Below are 18,485 nucleotides of genomic sequence, written 5' to 3' on the forward strand. Positions count from 1 at the left end.
ATAACGATATGCTAATTGCAAAAGGCCTTACTTTTTCCATGTCCTATCCCATGAGGCAACTTTCCTCAACATTCTCAGGGTCCCAAGGATTAATAAAGAAATCTGTAAATACAGCAAAATGACTTATAACTACACTTCTCAGTAAAAATTCTTTCATCAAAAAAAACCCCACCCAAACACCACACCTGAAGAGGAATATCTTTCCTGTCTTTAAGTACACACTTAGAATCCTTTAGTGCTGGAATTAGAAGGGATGTGTGAATATGAGTAGTATCAAAATACAACGGATGCTGAATGAAAAACCACACTTTTGTAAAGGGAAACAACTCATTGTAATTTGCACCTCTTTTGCAAGCATAACCCTTGACAAATAGCTCATTGCAAAGAAATGCATCCAAGATAAAAATATATCAAATTCACTCTACAAATTGTAGCTAGACAACCATATAAGGGCAATTCTCAAGTCATAAAGTATGGTGTAGTTCTCCCATGTTAATACCAAGCTCTTAACGACATACAAAACTACCTTCAGAATTTTTCTCAGTGGGAACACTTACATTGACCTATAGAGAATGCATGTGTCAGGCGCTTTACAGAAAAGCATCAAGGCAGTTCTGATCCACTAACTCGATAACCCAGATATTTCTCCCTGCTGATTTCACTTACTAAGCTGCCACCACTGAAGACAGACTACTTGCTATACAGCAGTTTCAGAGGAAGGAACCCGGCCTTTCAGGCAGATAAAGGTTGTCTTCAGTTTGAAACAGAAGCAAACAATATTAGTGGGCCTAATCAAAGACTTTTTTCGCTGCTTTTTACAGTCATTTTCTTTGTGCTTGTGGCACAACCTTTGTTAGGAAGATTTACTGTCTGCTTTTTAAAATTTATCAGTTTGCAATGGCCACCAGATGAAGGGATCTCTTTAAATCACTCTGTATGGGGAAAGCATGAACATGTGCATTGCAGTTAGAGCCTTAATTTCTCCCATTCTGGAAAACCACTTACAAACATCAATAATGAGGGGAAATTTCTGAGACACTTATATTCAAGACATGTTGTTTACAAGGTACTCTGTATTCCACATTTATTGACTTACAGTTATTCAAACTGACTGTGTCCCTTAAGAAGTACAAATGAGATTTTTTTTTTTAGTATCTGAGAAATTGATAGTGACAGATTTACTTGTTGATTTACAACACATCACAAAATAAAGGTTTCAAATGAGAATCATTTGAACACCAAACACTGCTATTATAGTTACCACTGCCCTTTCTTAAAAAATGGTCTATTTACTAAGCTAAAAATACAAGGAACTGTTGCATCATCTTACAGTACTGGAATTGCTATTGAATATCAGGGAAGGGTAAAAGGATAGATAAAAGTTCTCTAAAAGAGAAAGCACCAGAACTAGCAGAAAGGTGGGGTTGGTCAGCCCTTCATTTGAATGTAAATGTAATTATGAGGGAGGCAGTTAGGCTGACGTCAGACAAGATCTTGGTAAACCATTACCACCAGTACCTGGTAACACAGTTGATAATAAGAGAGGATGAAGTAGAAGATTCCAAGCAAAGTGGCATTATTAGAGAAAACCAGACACAATTCTTTATAAGCAGCGACAGAAAATACGGAAGAACAAGATGTTGTGACAACGTATTTACAATCTGTGAGCATCATGTATGTGAGCTCTCTCTTGGATAAAGAGAACAGCATGTATCCAGGATCTGCAAGGGGCAGCAACAACCTGCCAGTGCAAAACTTTGTGTCTACTCCACCCTATTCAGATTACATGGGATATCATCATGTGCCAACTCTGGACACCCATGGGCAGCCTGCGGGAACCTGGGGATCTCACTATGGCCCACAGAGGGAGGACTGGAACGCTTACGGCCCAGGACCTTCCAGCACGGTTGCTGCTGCACAGATCAATGGCTCGTCTCCTGGACAGGTCTCCTACAGTTCTGCTGATTACAGCTCCCTCCATCCTGCTGGATCTGGGGGGTTACCTCCTGTAGAAACAATTAATACACAGCAAATCTCTCCTAGCAGCCAAAGGCACAGCTCTTACGAATGGATGAGGAAAACGGTGCAAACTAACACCACTGGTAAGTGCATATTCAACTTTCAGCCTGAGAAAGCATCTCCTGCTATCACTGATCTTAGAAATAATTAACTTTACTTGAAGCACATAGGTTGGTGGGTCATTTATGACATTTATTTAACCTACTGCTGTTCAATGCAGTTTTAACTAAATTTGCACTCGTTTCACTTTCATACCATAAAGGCTTTATAGGGTTACTATAGTGGAATGGCTGTTGTGTTTAGATGTGGCTGCATCTCACTCAAGTCCAGGAATCTTTGTTCTAACATTCTGTAAGCCATTTTGGAAGAAAAACATGATACTCTTGAGAATGTTACGGAACAACAATTGCAGCAACATTTAACAGTTACAGGCAAAAATACTACATAATTATTTTGTGCTGCAAGGTAAATATCAATCTAAAATCAGGTTGATCTTTTTAGATTTTTACATACTTCTTAATACTTTTAAAGAAAATTATGTGCTCTGATCCAACTGTAGTGATTATGCAATTTTCTGCTGTTGTTCCTGTGTCTTTTATTTTTCTACCTAGATTTATTAGGTGAGAAGAAATATTCCTAGAGAAATGATCTGACTCAAATGATCAGTGTAGACTATTTTGTTTGCAGACCACATATCTCATCTATTAAACTTCTTTTTCATTTGGTTTCAAATCGGTTTTACATATTTTTCTCACATACCAGAATTTTGCAGCTTGCCACTATTACCCAATTAAAAATCACTTTCTTGCAAGTGTCACTCGTTGATGTGCCCATTTTTGTCACAAGCTGCATGCCAGATGAACCTTTCGGTGTATATTCCCAAGGTGTAAATTGGATGTAGTAAGGTTTGCTACATCTATTGTTAAGGTTAAAAGTAGTAAGTGTGTGTTAGAATCACAAGAAAATGTTAGCATCAAAGAAAATACTCTAAAGAAAGAAGAGCAATTACAATGGGAGTAATTTTAGAAGACACAGAAAATCAGCACTGCTGCCTGAGACACAATCCTCCTTCAAATGGTTATTACTCAAGAGCAAAATTAGTCTGGAAATTGTTTCTTAGTTATAAAGCAGATACACACAGTTTTCCCCCTGTTACTAAATATAAAATGCCTAGTGAACATTAAGATATCACAATGCCATCCTTCCACTTGGACCCTCTACAAAGGTCTTCAAAGCCAGGCAGATTTATAGTCTGTTTTTTCCCCCTTATGTATACTCATGTAAATCAGCAGTAACTTCATTAACATCATTGGAGATTTCCAGGTGTAGAAGTGATGCAAGACTTGAGTGTAGACCAAATTCAATTCAGACTACTGAATGTCAATAAGGCAACCCTGTGTCTGTCATGTTGTCACTGAATTTTAAATGTGTTAGCATTCTTAAAGAATAAAACAGACTTAAAAACCTAAATCCTAGTTTTACACTTATTGCACAGACATCAAAGACCCCAAGAGGTTTCTTACACGCTTGCTCAACTTCATAAAATATATATGCAATTCAGAGAAGCAGTTATGTGCTTAAATTAATCTCTAGTCTGAAAAGCACTTAGAACTTACACACATGCCAAAATACTTTATGAACAATACTGGACAGCTGAAACGGGGCCTGTCAATAGATACATGTCCTGAGGCTGTGCATTCCTAAAGCCCAATCCTCTGAAGTGTTAAAAACAGCTCAGGACTTCACAGAATTGAGCTCAAGACATCAACCCAGCTTTAAAAAAAGGGTCTGGGACAGTAAAGCAGAAATGTCGCATTTTGCAAAACAAGTACTGAATAGATTTGGCTTTTCATTGGTGTTTTTTAAAATAATGTTAACTGTAAAAACTGGAAAATTTTAATACCGACACATAAAAAGTTGTAAAAAATGAAAGGAAATTCAAACAAATAATAAGGCGGCTAAAATTATGCATGTAACAGCTACATACTAACTTATCAATGCTTTCTCTAGAAGATAATCTAGACTCTATTAAATACACTACATTCTGATTCAATACTTTAGCACTTATTAAATTAAATTGCAGGAAAAGTGAAATGAAAATTTACGTAAGTCAATTCTCAGGATGAAACATCATCACAACAACAGAAGTACTATGTCCATTCAACAGATAAAATCTGATTTGAAATTATATATCCTCTTACTAAAAGATCATAACTATATTCAGAATCAAACCTTTTTGTTTTTATTTCAAATACACAGACACTGCAAACATATGAGGCAATAAGAAATTGTAAAAAACAAACACCAAAAGTGGGCTTGGTAAAGATCTCTTCCCAGACAGGCTACCAGAATGAGAAAAAGAACACCTACAGAATTCCTTACAGTCTGGTCCTGTTTTTACTAAAAAAAAAAAAAAACAAAAAAAAAAACCCCACACACCCACAAAAAAACCCCACAATGACAAAATGCCCTATCAATTTCAGTTATGTAAGAGCAGAACTTCACATCAATTCATTTCTAAAACATGTGTAATCAACAGTGTAAAATGTGTATTTTATGACAGCAATGAGCCTTCAAGGCATGAAACTTACTGGAAAGAAGGCAGCTAAACAAGGGCCTGGAAAATAAATTTTATGTCTTTTAAAACTTTAAATGAAACTTCATCTGGGAGTGACCTTCTAAGAAAGAGAATGGACTTCAAGGGGACGAAACAAAAGGACAACATTATTTTTATATTTTGCAAGATCAGACTCAGGTTTCTTGGTTTTTGTTTTAACTACAGGCAACACATTTTATGCCTTTGTTGAAACAAGCAGTGATGTACAAGTAATTCAGATTACATCACAGCAGAAACACAGCCAGAAAGCAAAATAGGAAGGGAAAAAAGACCAGGCCTCTGCTCGAATGCTAATTTATTTTGCTTTGTAAACTAGTTGTGACATCTATTTTCTACTGGCCTACATTGTCTGAGGTTTTGAGGCCTATCTGTCATATTGAGGCAACAGACCCTTTCAACACTTCTCTCTGCTTTGATATGCAGTCTTGTCTCTTCCTTCTCCCTCTTTTCTTCAGGAGTTATATTGCCGGAAAGGGTGATGATTTTCACAGCAAATAAAGAGGCCTTCTCCAAGCTTTATTGTCTTCAGAAGAAATACTCTGTGAATTTTATGACCAAGGGGAATGGGGAAAACTACTCCTTTTCTCCACCCCCTCAAATCATGGTTATATTTGCTGATTATAGTGAAGCCGGAATAACCCTGTTGAATTTTAACTTGTTTTCAAAGATTACCTTCTAAGCCTTCAGTTTACAAGGAACCAGAATATCTATACTATTGTTAACATTACAACTATCACTTAGAGCAAATATTTCAAAGCCAACAATGTGTACCTTGAAAAAAAAGTAAACTTAGTTTGACGATTGGTTTAGTCCTGCAAATTTTGGTAGGAAAACCTGTATGCTAAAAGTCAAAGTGGCATAGGACTTGGGAAAACATCCTTAATTACACGTATTGCAAAATGTCTTCAGCTATGTCTAGCTCTAGCCTTCAGATAGAAATATTGCAGTCTATCCTTAGTGTTGGTCCAAAATTAAAGAGAACTGAGGAAAAAAATATTCCTTCATCTATTTCTGTCCTTTTCTCCTCTGCTAAGATGAAAGAGTCTGACATTTGTTTAGGGCTTGTAAATTCCAAACCAATTGGCTTGCGTTTCTGAATGTGAAAGGGGTTCTTGATAAGATCTCCTTGTCGCTCCTTTGTGTGTCGTGTGCTTCATCTTAACACCTCAATGGATTTTAGGGAACCACTTTAAAGGAGTCTTTGTCCTACAGTTTGTCCCAGAAAACTCACATCAAAAAAAACCTGGGAAGATCAGAAGGAAAAGGAAAACTATCTAGTTGGCTGTTAAAAGCGCAAAGGAGAACAAACTTGAAAAGTGATCTCTCTGTATTATTATTACATGAAGAATCGTTTAAAAAAGTGTATGGAATGAGAAATATCTTCTAAACATCAAGTAATGCTTCTCTTAACAGTATTCATCCAATATATCTAAGAGTATTTCTTTTATACATTAGAGAGGATGACACTGAAATCCTTTTACAAGTATTCTATTGCCTCATCTTACAAATTGCCAAGTCCCATCAATTCAAAAGGAAAAGCTCAGCACCCAGAGTACCCCCAGTAATACTCTACAGGCATTCAGAATCTGGCAAGACTGCACCTTTTTCAAAAAATAAATTTGAATTATTATTGAACTTACAAGCATGTCCAGTGGCCACACAAGAGAGCAAAAGCATTTGTAGTAGGACATTTCTTTGTGTTAGAGAGGTGATCTTTAAAAACTCAAATAAATAATTAGGACACGGTCCAACTACACAAACTGTGACTGAACTTCAGTCTTGAAATCCTGTGTATTTATGCCTCCATAGACACAGAAGTCACTTCAATGAGCACTGAAATGAAACCCCTTTGAGATCAAATATAGCCAGCACCAATTATGTACTGCTATGAATTGCTTAAGATGCTTTTCACTTAAGAGCTTTACATTTAAATGCATGTTTACAGAGAGTGAGATAAAGAGGGAGACACAGTTATGATAACCAATATTCATTCACTTACTCAACCCCATATTCCTTCTCTGTAACACAGAAAACAATCCCATGCAAGTACTCTTCAGTTTAATTAATAATGTCTGTAAAATGTTTGAGATGTTTGAAAGAAAGATGCTACAGAAAATCAAACTCAACATATTAATAATATTTCTTTCTTAAACAGGTAAAACAAGAACAAAAGAAAAGTACCGAGTTGTTTACACAGATCATCAGAGACTAGAATTAGAGAAGGAATTTCACTGCAACAGATATATTACAATAAGGAGAAAGTCAGAACTTGCAGCAAACCTGGGACTATCTGAAAGACAGGTACACAGAGACTATTGATCATTCGTACGCACCCATTCACCAGACACTGCTCCTGCCAGAGGACATGAGCAGCACTGACGTTCTGTAATCAAAACTAGTGCAAAGGCAACCATGATACAGTTTGTGAGTATGTGTGACACAGAGAATACACTACGCAAATACAAATTAATAAATAGGCTAATTTACAGAAACCTCCAATTATTGGTAACTAAACACGAGGAATTCATTTATACTAGAAAAAGTACTTATTCTTACATGCCTAACAGCTTGCTAGACAGCTAATATTTAAGCGGCTCACCTTAACGTTATCTTAGCTATGTTCTCAATAGTTATGACATTCACTATTTCATTTCTTCTTGCAATCACACAAAATGGTGGCCAGAAAAGATCCAAAGCATTGGATAAGCTACAAGCCAGGAAAATAAAAACTCAGCATTCAAAGAACAATCAGACAAGATATCTATGTATTTTTTGTTACAAATTTATTGCCACTATTTCCAGAGGCCACATTCTTCACCAGTCAGATTTTAGCACATTTTAAGGAGTTGTTGCAGTCTTCGATTTTCAAGTTTTCTTTTTGCTACTATGTTCACAGGTACTGCATCTATAGTAGTAGTTCACACCCACCATATACAGGATGCTTTAGGCTATAAAATTTTGTGCCCAATTTTTATGCCTATTATACACATATACATAGCCAAGACTATCCATTCAGGAAAATTTCAAGTGCATACTTAGATCCACTGCTTCTTTGGAAAGCAATGCTGCATTCATTCATTCATATCAAGTACATGTTTAAGCGCTGCCCTGAATAAAGGTAGTCGGGGCAGGGGCCTAGGTGTCTTAGCTGTGTTCGTACAAAGACTAGAGGAATTCAGGATAAAGAATTTCCTAAAATCACGCTGGAGAGAGGCACACTTAGGAAGCACAGCTCTGCAGTCTGCAAATATAGTAACTGTTGAATCCAACCCTCCTTATACTATAGAATTTCAATGGTTCTGCTACAGTTGGAGGATAAGGGAAGATTTGGCTATACTGAATAAGGCATCTCATACTTTAGCAACCAGATTTATTGACCCCAGGTAAATCTAAACAAGAGATCTTTCTTTTTAGAATTGTACAAACTTCTGTTCTTTCTGAATATACACATTCCGTTCTCTAAAATATTCTCCTCTTTCAGCAGCCTCCTCTGCTTCTGCATTCAGTCTGTGAAAGAACACAGAATAGGGACTAATTGAGGCTGGAAGTATAAGGATACCTGGACAAGCAATGATATTTTAGGATTAAGCATTGGATGCAGTGATGTTCAATCTCAGACCTAAACAGTACATAGATTACACTCTGCAGTGGCCCCAGAAAGTAACTACAAAAAGCAAGTCTATCATTGATGGACTAAAGTTTGTTACACAGTAGGATGTAGCTCCATCAGAAATTTTCAGAGAACTGTAATTATAAAAGATTCAAAACCTCTGCTTTAATGTTCTGCAAGCAGGCTGATTTAGAACACAGACATGCCTGGTGTAACCAGTGATACCACATAAAATCAGTAGTTTCCTTTTACATAGCTGTTGCTCTTAAAGACATTAAGTTTTTGACTGGTAAATTTCCTTTAAGTATAATGTAGACAAAATACATAACGCATATGCACTTCTACAGGACTCATGACAAAGCAAAATGCTTCTTATTGTCATTACCTGTAAGGTAATAAAATAGTAAGTATTTGGAAAATAATAAAGAGATTTTTAATATAAAGTAATGGTACAACTTTCTATATAATATTGTATTCAACACACCCTAAAGGCCATAACAGAAACTGTGAAGTGAGAACACAGAAAATTAATATGGAACACATGAATGGGGTTTTCTACTCATTCACACTTTCACATAAGGAAAGAAAATATGGATACTTAAACTAAAAGTAGATTTCAAGCAGTCTTTTCATATGCACAATTAGCCTGGGAAATTCACTGTCATTAAGAGCAGCTGATATATCTATTTATACATGACACAGTACATATATATGCATTTTACATATATAAATATATAGCCCAATTAAAAAAAAAAACCTTTAAAAACTTATAATAAGAATATACCTACATACACAAATGACACAATATAAATGAAGAAAAAGGACCCTAAGTACTTGTGTTTGAATTAATCTGTAACACAGATGAAGAAGTAATCTTCAAAATTATTCTGTAACAACACATGGCACTGTCAAAGCTTAGCTGATGAACTAGGTGGACCCTGAGTCTAAATAACAAAGCTGACTCTTATCTTCTTAATACAACTCAGCAAGTTCACTTTCCACCAGGTCTAAGAAAAGAAACTCATTTTCTATTGATCATGATGTAGAAAATGAATAGAGACTAACTAAAAAACCTTTCAGTGCACAAATCCAGTGTTGATTTCTTTGGTTTAGGTTTTATGGTTTTTTGTGGGGTAGGTTTTTTTTTGTTGGCTTTGGTTGCTTGGTTAGTTTTTTAACATACCTATATTTTCATTGCTACTATTACTGTAAAAAGATGACCACTACTTTGAATTAATCAGTTATCATTTATAACACCACAGGTGAAAATCTGGTTCCAGAATCGCCGAGCCAAAGAAAGAAAAATGATCAAGAAGAAAATATCTCAGTTTGATGGCAGTGGGGGCTCAGTTCAGAGTGACTCTGGGTCACTCAGTCCAAATGAAATATCTAGTTCTCTGTTCCCACCACCACATGGAATAAATGGATTACAGCCTAATGACATTCATCAAGTCATAGTTTCAGAATGAACAGAGGAGGAAGAAAAAAACAAAGGAAAAAAGAAAAAGCAAGAATGGTTTTCCCCACCGCCACCCACTCCCTTGAAAACTCAACTTTGCAAAGGACCATTCTCATTTAACTGTCTTCAGAGTGCTGATTTTTAAGTACAGGATCTGGGACTATTATCAAAATATTTTAATTATTGCAGAAATCTCAGGGAACATGCGCTGCTAAGATTCATCACTCAATCTTTGAGTAGGAGGTAATTTGCTTCAGACACTGACACAAAGAATGACACAACTGAAAACTCAAGTAAACGTAGTTCTAGTCTGATCGTATATATACACAGAAAACTAAGTGAACTGATTATAAAATAGAGTACTACTGCATAAAATATAAGATGCTGGGTGTATTTGGTTTGTTACATTTTATATAATTAAACTGTAGATGTTAATAAATATTCACATTTAAGTGTACTGAAAAGAATGCTACTTTTTGAAAACAAGAATATTCAAAACACTTTTAGACACTCAAGAAACATAACAATGTTGCTATACCAACATAGTAGATTTAATTAAATAAAACAAATCTTCTTTGCCCTATGTAATTGTATTCAAGCAGGCCAGGCTCCTGAGCAATAGTTACAGGTATATCATACCAATCCTGCCAAGATTTGTTCAATTGTAAGAAATGCAGCAATTTGTCATGTACATTAGTAAGTGCCAAATAGTTTGGAATACATAAGTATTGCTTCAATCTTCAGTGAATGCACATATTATTGCTCAAAAATATGAGCACAAATGTAATGGAAAAAGAACTGCTACTACCAGCAAATGACCAAAAAGCAAATGAAGAATGTGTTTAATGTCTCTAAACCTTGTAAGTGAAATAGTAGCAGTCTTGGGCCACTGATTTTATACATGACACTTATTTTGGGCTAAAGGCAAGAAATATCGCAAAGTAGGTGACACTGTATTTCGAAGCTGTTATCAAGCAGCTTAGCACATTCACAAAGTCACAGCAAGCATGAAACAAAAAGTGTTCACTCCATGTGCGCGCCTGAAAGAGCACAAATTAAGGAAAAACATACTCACAGTGTGGTTAGCTTTAATTACTCGTCCATGTTGGCAGGTGAGAAGGTAGCAATGGTATGTAGAAGACAACTGAGTCTGGAAAAAGTAGGAAAAAACCCAAAGCACAAAAAAAATCCCCAAACCCTTCGTTGATATTCCATAATATGAGTTTTTTGACAGCATACAAGTTAAGTACTTGTTGGAAAAATACAATATTACTGAAAATGTGATCAGGAGCAAAGGTAATAAAAAGGGAAAACAGAAAAAAACAGACAGAAAACACCGTTATCTGGCATAGGAAGTCATGCATCACTTATTTCAACAACATCACACTCTTGGTCCCAGAAACAGCAGATCAAACTCTTTCTTCACATTTGCTCTATGACAGATTTGGGAGAGGAGGTTTTCCCAGTCCACCAGTCCCTCTACCTGTGTTTTCCTTTTATACATGAAAGATGTAGAAGAAAAAAATAATTTCCCAGGAAACTCAGGAAGAAAGAAGCTGTAATACTTTAGACAGACAAGAAAAGGGAAGAGGACCTTGACCTTTCCACCCAAATCTCAAATCATCAAAAAGCCTCTGTAGAAGAATGGGCAACAGCTTTTCTGAAGGTATCAGTGACAGAAATTGAGAGTGAACAAAAATTTTCTTCCTAGTTTCTAGATTTTTTTTCTGTGATCAATTTTCAAATCAACAAGGAAGAATGGCAAGTAAAGAGCTATAAACATACAACACATCACTCATTATACTTGTATACCAGAAATGCATGGTTTAACTTAAAATGTCCCTTTCCTCCTAATTTATGTCAAAATTGAAATAAAAAACTTGCATAATTATTTACCAGGTTCACATTCAACATATTCAAAATTATCATCTTGCAGTTTCTAAACAAGCTCCAGTCTACCTTTTCGAATTGCCAGGCAGTCAGGAAACACCATGCTGTTCTGACAAACCAGGCAGAAGAGCCACTGAAGCTATTGATTGTACTTTAGAACAACCACTGTTCACAAAGGAAACATTTTAAATGAGACTATTTTAGATGTCAAATGGGAGTTTGAATGGGATACAAAGCACCTCCTACAAGATGTTTAAAACCAGTCTTGTCAATAAAAAGTATTTTCCCTTTTCCTGATCTTCACCCTGATTTTTTTTCCCCATCAGGTCAATTTTACATGTATTCAAAGCATGTATTAATAAATATCTGGGGAGACACTATCTTTCATGCACTAGATAATGACCTCTAAGCCTAAAACCATATCAGATTATCATCTCTGGCTGCAGCTAAGTCAAATAAGTTATTCCCCCTATTTTGCACTGTGCATAACTACCCTCCATCTAGATCATAATGTCCCTTTAAATTTAAGCGTAGTGCCACAGCTGTTTCTCAAAATAATCCAAGGGAAAAAACCACATTCTTAAAGCTTTTTAGACTAGCCAGGATCATTTTTACTAAACTGGATTAGACAGTGATAAAATAAGCAGTTATATTACCAGATCAGGAGGATGGGAAGCCATAAAGAGGGGAAAATGGCAAGCAGTTGAAAGGAAGAAAATTCTTACTCTGTCTCTGACAGGGTTTAGACAGCGCATCTGACTGCAGCCTCTGCCAGTTTTTTTGGCCAGAAAACAATTTCCCAAATCAAAATCTAACATGCTGGCACATTTTAATGGCCCATTAAAGACTATATGACAGCCTGACAGAGGAGTCCATCCTATATTCAAGTTCTGTCAAGATCAGCACGGGAACACAAGGATCAGGATATGCAGTTGGGCGGAGGCAATACGGCCATTACAAAGTCCCTACATCACTATTATTTTCTGGGCAGTTATGTTTAAATCTTCTACATTGCACATGTAAAGGAAAAGGTTCAGAAGAGATGATCCAGGTCTTATATTTAATTTTGGTATTTATGTGAGTAAGAAGAAACACTACAGGCTATAAATAGCATTTTACAATATTTATCTTTCCTCCTTTGAAGACTTCTCCAGGGATTTTAATTAGACTCCCCCTTAGCACCATTAGGCAATTAAAATAATAATAAATCAAACATGAACCTTCTCACCCAGTGGGTATCTTCCCCAAGCTCTCAGTTTCCTGTCTTTTTCACTTTATGTAAATAGAAAGCTATCACACTGTTCAAATTCAGCTGTTTGATTGGCATTTCAAGTTTGCAAAGTAGTGAGCCACTTTAACACCATGCTGATATCAAAAGAAAATTCTGCATCACACAACTGTCTAATTCCAGCAGCCAGCAAATCCCTTCTGACATTAATTTGAATCAACTTTATTCTTATGAGAATACTGTAAAGGTGCCAAAACTTTGGGAACAATTGCCTTTCTCAGTCCCACTATCTATAAATACTTAATCAAGAAGGAACACTTTACCACAAACTGTTCATGCTGAGACTCAATGTAGCAGCAGAGTGATTTGGATTCATTAACTAACTTCTAAATATTGATCTGTGGGAAAAAATAAAGCCAATCACAGACTTACCTGTAGTTATAGTAATGACAGACAGTTTAGACTAGAAAGTAGAAAGGAAGCTATTATAAAATATTTTTAAAAACCATTATTTACAGAGAAGAGAGCATAATTTAAACCCCTAATTGGCCCCTAATAAAGGTCAAATAAAAACCTGGATCAGAATCTTGACAACCTCTTGAAACTAAAATCACTTTTGAAAAATTGATCTACCTCTACATTAGGCATTTTCAGTATAAGCACCACAGAGCTGCATACCCCTGCACAAAGCCAAAAATGTTCTAGACATTACAAACAATTTGTATCACAAAAATAGCTTCATTAAACCTCTCACATCACTCTTGATTTGCCTTACTTCAACAAATGAACATACCCAAATTTGCCTAGCAAGTTACACATTTCTATTTCTAAACAAAAGAATGTGAACCTGCAACAAGATGATGGATGCACCTGAAAAGGGAAAAACAATTCTGCTAAATGCAACAACCAAACCCACAGAAATTACCAGGGTCTTTTTCTCATAATAAATTCCACAGCATTGAACAGGAACACCTATACATTGGTTGCAGTTCCCAGTCAAAAGTTATGGCTTTATTTCCCAAAGAGGAAATTAGTAGGTAATGCTAACATTTTGAGACTTATTTCAAGAAAGCCTCAGCTACTTAGCAAACAATCTTAAAATGTGCGCTTAATACTATTTTTAAAAGGAAGTATGATTTCCATTGAAGAAATTATTTTTATTATTCCATGGATGTGCTAAACACTAATGATGCTACTGAAATTATCTGCAGCACATGGTATCATGCCATTTGGGTAAAGGTTTCATAACCTGAGAATGAAAAACACTATCACAGGTAAATGGCTTAACAGGGGGCTGAATGCTAGATGACCAAGTTGTAATCATGGATCCGAAAACCATTATCAGCTGCTGATTCTCATGTGCAACTGAGGTTAAAAAATGTTTGAAATGCCAAATTAATGCAGCTTAATACTTTGATCCATTAACTGACACTCCCTAGAGCCTGATATTCTCCCCATCACCCCGGCTATCAAAAGTAGAGCAAGCAAAATATGCAATATTGAAATTAATGAAAACTTAGTACACTGCCTATGGATAACAGCAAAAAGAGACGGGGTATAGAACAGCAGGCCAGTAAAAAAACCAACATTTCACAGGCTTGTTTTCTACAGGTTGCAAGTTCCTCTCTGGAACCCCTTATCAATACCAGTTTTCAGGCAGCCAGTGCAACTTTCTCTGAATGAGGCAGAGTTCTGCCTCAAGACATTGGCAAGAAAACGCACGATTTTAGCAGTATGCATTTGGCATGCTGCCACCTGTTAGCTGTAGCTCTGAAAGCCAAACACCACAGCATCTGACGAGGCTGGCTACAGCAACCAAAGCAGTGACAAACACATCTTCCCCATCTCACTGTATAGTTGAACTAAGATGAAACAAGAACATAGTGGGGATGAGAAGGATGAAAATAAATTCAGACACATACCTCCCAAAAGAGTCTTGAATTTTCAGTTTTACACAATTCCAACCTGAGTGATGCAGTCATGCAGGCCTCCCAAATTTCATTATGCATCAGATGCTATTAAAGGGAACAGTCCAGCTTCTTAAGGTTTCTCCCCACTAAGCCCTTATCCGTTTTTCATGTAATAACTTCAGATTCATTTCTCAACTTGGGAAAACAAGCTTGTATTAGTGGGAAATAGTACTTTAGCAATATTTTGGAATTCCAAAATGGCTAAAAACATTTTCATGGAGATCTGGGCAGAGCTTTCCAGTACTGCAGAGCTGGTTCATCAACATGAGTATTACTTTATCAGTTCAGAAGCACAGGTCTCCCAACTGCATTAGTGAAAGTCATGGAACCATACCCTCCTGCAACAAGGCTCAGAATCAATAAATAAAAATAAATTCAACCTCTGATACGAGCTATCATGTCGTTTAAAAGCTGTTTAAAAATGTTACGAGGTTTTCAGTAACAAGGATCATAAAAAACATACATGCAGTCACTTTCTATGTCTCAAAATTCAGTATGTAATTAGAACCATCCAAAGCTTAGTTACTGGTTTCCATGTTAAAAATACTAATTTCCATGTTAAAAAAGCATGCAGCACCATGTTCAGGAATAAACCTGCCCTAGGTTTGAAGTAAAAAGGCAACCTAGCAAAATTCCAGTTTGTAGTAAGGCTTATACACTGTGCATTGGCAGAGTTAGAAGCAGCTGGATATGAAAGAGGACATTTTTAAATCTGGGTATGCAGGGAAAAACTGAAACACAGAAGAGAACAATTCAGAACTTAGATTGTAAGTACCTAGATAGAGATGTTCTGGACAGAGAAATACACAGCTGCCACCGGGCAGGCATTTGCTAGCAATTCTTTGTGCTGAAAGACCGAGACCATATACTCATGAGGCAGCTGGTAGCTTGAAGGCTCTAAGGGGCAGAAGGCTTCCTGACAATTTGACACTACACCAGACCATTTACTGCATCTTCCTCTCTTGGAAGAAGCACAAAAATAGTTTGGAAGGCAATGTAAGTCACCAGCAGCCTAGCACATGCAGAGCAGCCAAGAAAATAGAAAGTTTAAACTCAAACAGGTTTGAAAGCAGCACTGAAAGAAAGTGGTTGCTTGCCAAAACTCTACGAGGCATAAACACCAATGTTCTGAGGTTACCACAGCTTAACTTGCTCCCATGTCAAGTTAATCCTGATTTCAGCCAAGGTAAGTTCTCCAAAGCTGCTCATGTGTCACACAGGTGGAAGCAGTTCTTAGGAAAACTGGTCTTTTACATTATGCAACAATTTTACATCAATGGAAATAACTTGTACCAAGAGACACCTCACTACTAACCACCACATCCTACTAGTTGATTTCTTGTGCAAGTTTATTTCAATCTTTCCAGAACTCGCCACATAAGGAACTGAAGAAACAAGCTAACCAAGGAAAAAAAAAAAAAAAAAAAACCCACACCAAAAAAACACCCCAACATCCCAACAAAAAATACTCCCAAAAGCTTGTACCCTGAACACTCTTTCTCTCAGAAAGGAATCAGTAATCTCAGCTTGTGTAAACTCACTCAGGAAGGAGGTACTTTACAGGTGAGGTCCAATACTGTTTATTCTGTCCACTCTTTTTGAAAAAGAGAATACTTCCACTGTATCAAAACTGTGGCATTTGCATCTCCAGTGAGGCCCTGAAGTTCTGAAACCCCTCTGCTTCTTGAGCCAATGTTGATTAAAACACATGATGGTTCATCCACCAGCCTTAAAATACAGTCTCCAAACTCCAAGAGTATATTCCTATTATCCAACAACCTCTGCCTTTGTTGAAACATGTAAGTGTCTGAAACGAGTGAATTATGACAGCCAACACAACATCTCTTGTTGCATATTCTTCCTTCTGAATAATGATTGTGTGGTGGAGATTTATATGGAACAAAGAAGGAAAAAAATATACTGGAAGAAGACTCCGTATCTCTCAGGCTCACTTTAGCATTCTCTTTCCATGTTCTCTCAACAGTGCTTTTATTTAATGCTGTGCTTTGTTTTAACTCCCGTCTTTCCTGCACTCTCTTTTCATGTTTCATGCTCTACATAACACCACTTTTTACTCCAAGAAAGGAAGTGATTTGGGTGGATAAACATTGCCAGAGACCATCACCTCTCCACAAATCATTCCATTTTTATGACATAATCCTTTCATGTAATAAATGGCATCCTAAAAAAAAATGTTGAAAATGAGGCATCTAAATACTTCTTCCTGTGAAGCCATAAAGTTTGATAAACCATACTGAAAAAATTCCCTATAATATTTACATCTGAAACTCAATACTAAGCAGGCATTCTTCAAATACAGATATGGGTTGCAAAAGGTGTTTTTCGAAAACAGCCTATTTTTACTCCAGATAGTCATCATTCCTGCTAGGAGAGAACCCATGGGGGAAGAAAAAAAAAAGTCTCCTGAAACTTCAGCTGAACTTTGGCTTCAATGTATTAATTAAAAAGCCTAAGACATTAAATATGAAGCTAGTATAGCAAAGTCTCTTTTTCAATTAGAGAGACCTCCTTTCTTGGTTTGCTAATACCTCAGACACTCATTATAAAGAAGTCACGCGGTATATTAAGCCAAAACACTACATTTCCTCATTTTACAGTTCAATTCAACAAATTATTTTACCACCTGTTTGAGCACCTGACATAATTCATGCCTTAATTCCAAATGCTCACTTCTGTCACAACATCCATTTAAATGTCTGTAACATTAGCTTATTGATTAAATTCGAACACAAATTGCATTAAAATGTAGGTTTTTCAATCAAACATGCATGATACTGCTGCTGGATCTCTCATTGTTCACCATCCTTTCCCTACCACCTGCATCTCATCATTGTCATAGCTAATGTTAAAGTTGTAAATCCTTGCGGAGAAGCACAAGGTTTCTTTATTTCACTGCACAGTAAACATGCTGCTTGTCTCTCAATTTTATTTCATCCTTCTAAAACTCTCAACAGTTTTTTTTTATTTGAGTGAAACAGAACACATGCAAGGAACAGGAAGCAGTCTTGGCTTTGGAGAATCCAAGGGGGGTCCTAAGCGCTCTAAAAAAATCTAGCACAAATCTTCTTAAAGGGCTTCATCCACATCCCAAGACAGCGCAGAAGCGCTTACCCCAGTGAAAGCTGGATCATGCCAGCAGAGTACAGTGTCATGACCATGTGAAATCCCAGACTACAACCCTCACAGTTGCCTCTTTTCCTCTCATTTATTCACATAAGCAGACTGTGGACTGCTCCTTTGCCACCTGTAATTGCCTGTTCCCATGGTTTACCTTTCTCCCGGAGGTATCTAAGTGTTACGCAGAGCAACATGCATACATTGTCAGACAAGGCTGAAATAGGGTTAACTCCCTCACCTTCCCTAGCTCTGTGCAGCATGGGGCAAGTTTTGCTGAGACAGGGAGACATCTCAGTGGCAAAGTCTGTCACCCTCTTATTCCAAATAATTTATAATCCTGTTGAACAGCACATAAGGCTGTGGGACTTCATTAGTAATCTTTCCCTGTTATGAGGACTGTCTTATCACCATGTTTTGTTTTCTATCATTTAAATAGATATTAAGCTATCTTTCATGTCAGAACAGCTTAGTTTCAGCAGTGAGACATTTTTACAGAAAACTATTCTGAAATCCAAATACTTTATATCAACGGAATCACCACCAGTGTCATTTTA

General features: G+C 36.7%; 1 protein-coding gene across 1 annotated transcript; it reads left to right on the forward strand.

The window, feature by feature from the left end:
* Window positions 1-1,672: 1,672 nt before the first annotated feature.
* On the forward strand, window positions 1,673-9,976 carry LOC309408274 (homeobox protein CDX-4-like; the record flags this gene model as incomplete). Its single annotated transcript, XM_082004068.1, has 3 exons — window positions 1,673-2,102; window positions 6,792-6,937; window positions 9,509-9,976. 3 exons carry the CDS (start codon window positions 1,673-1,675, stop codon window positions 9,713-9,715), a joined length of 783 nt encoding a protein of 260 aa, XP_081860194.1. The 3' UTR covers window positions 9,716-9,976.
* Window positions 9,977-18,485: the final 8,509 nt, after the last annotated feature.

The sequence above is a fragment of the Phaethon aethereus genome (genome assembly GCF_964289735.1).
Source record: "Phaethon aethereus genome assembly, chromosome: 10".
Classification (NCBI taxonomy): Eukaryota; Metazoa; Chordata; class Aves; order Phaethontiformes; family Phaethontidae; genus Phaethon; species Phaethon aethereus.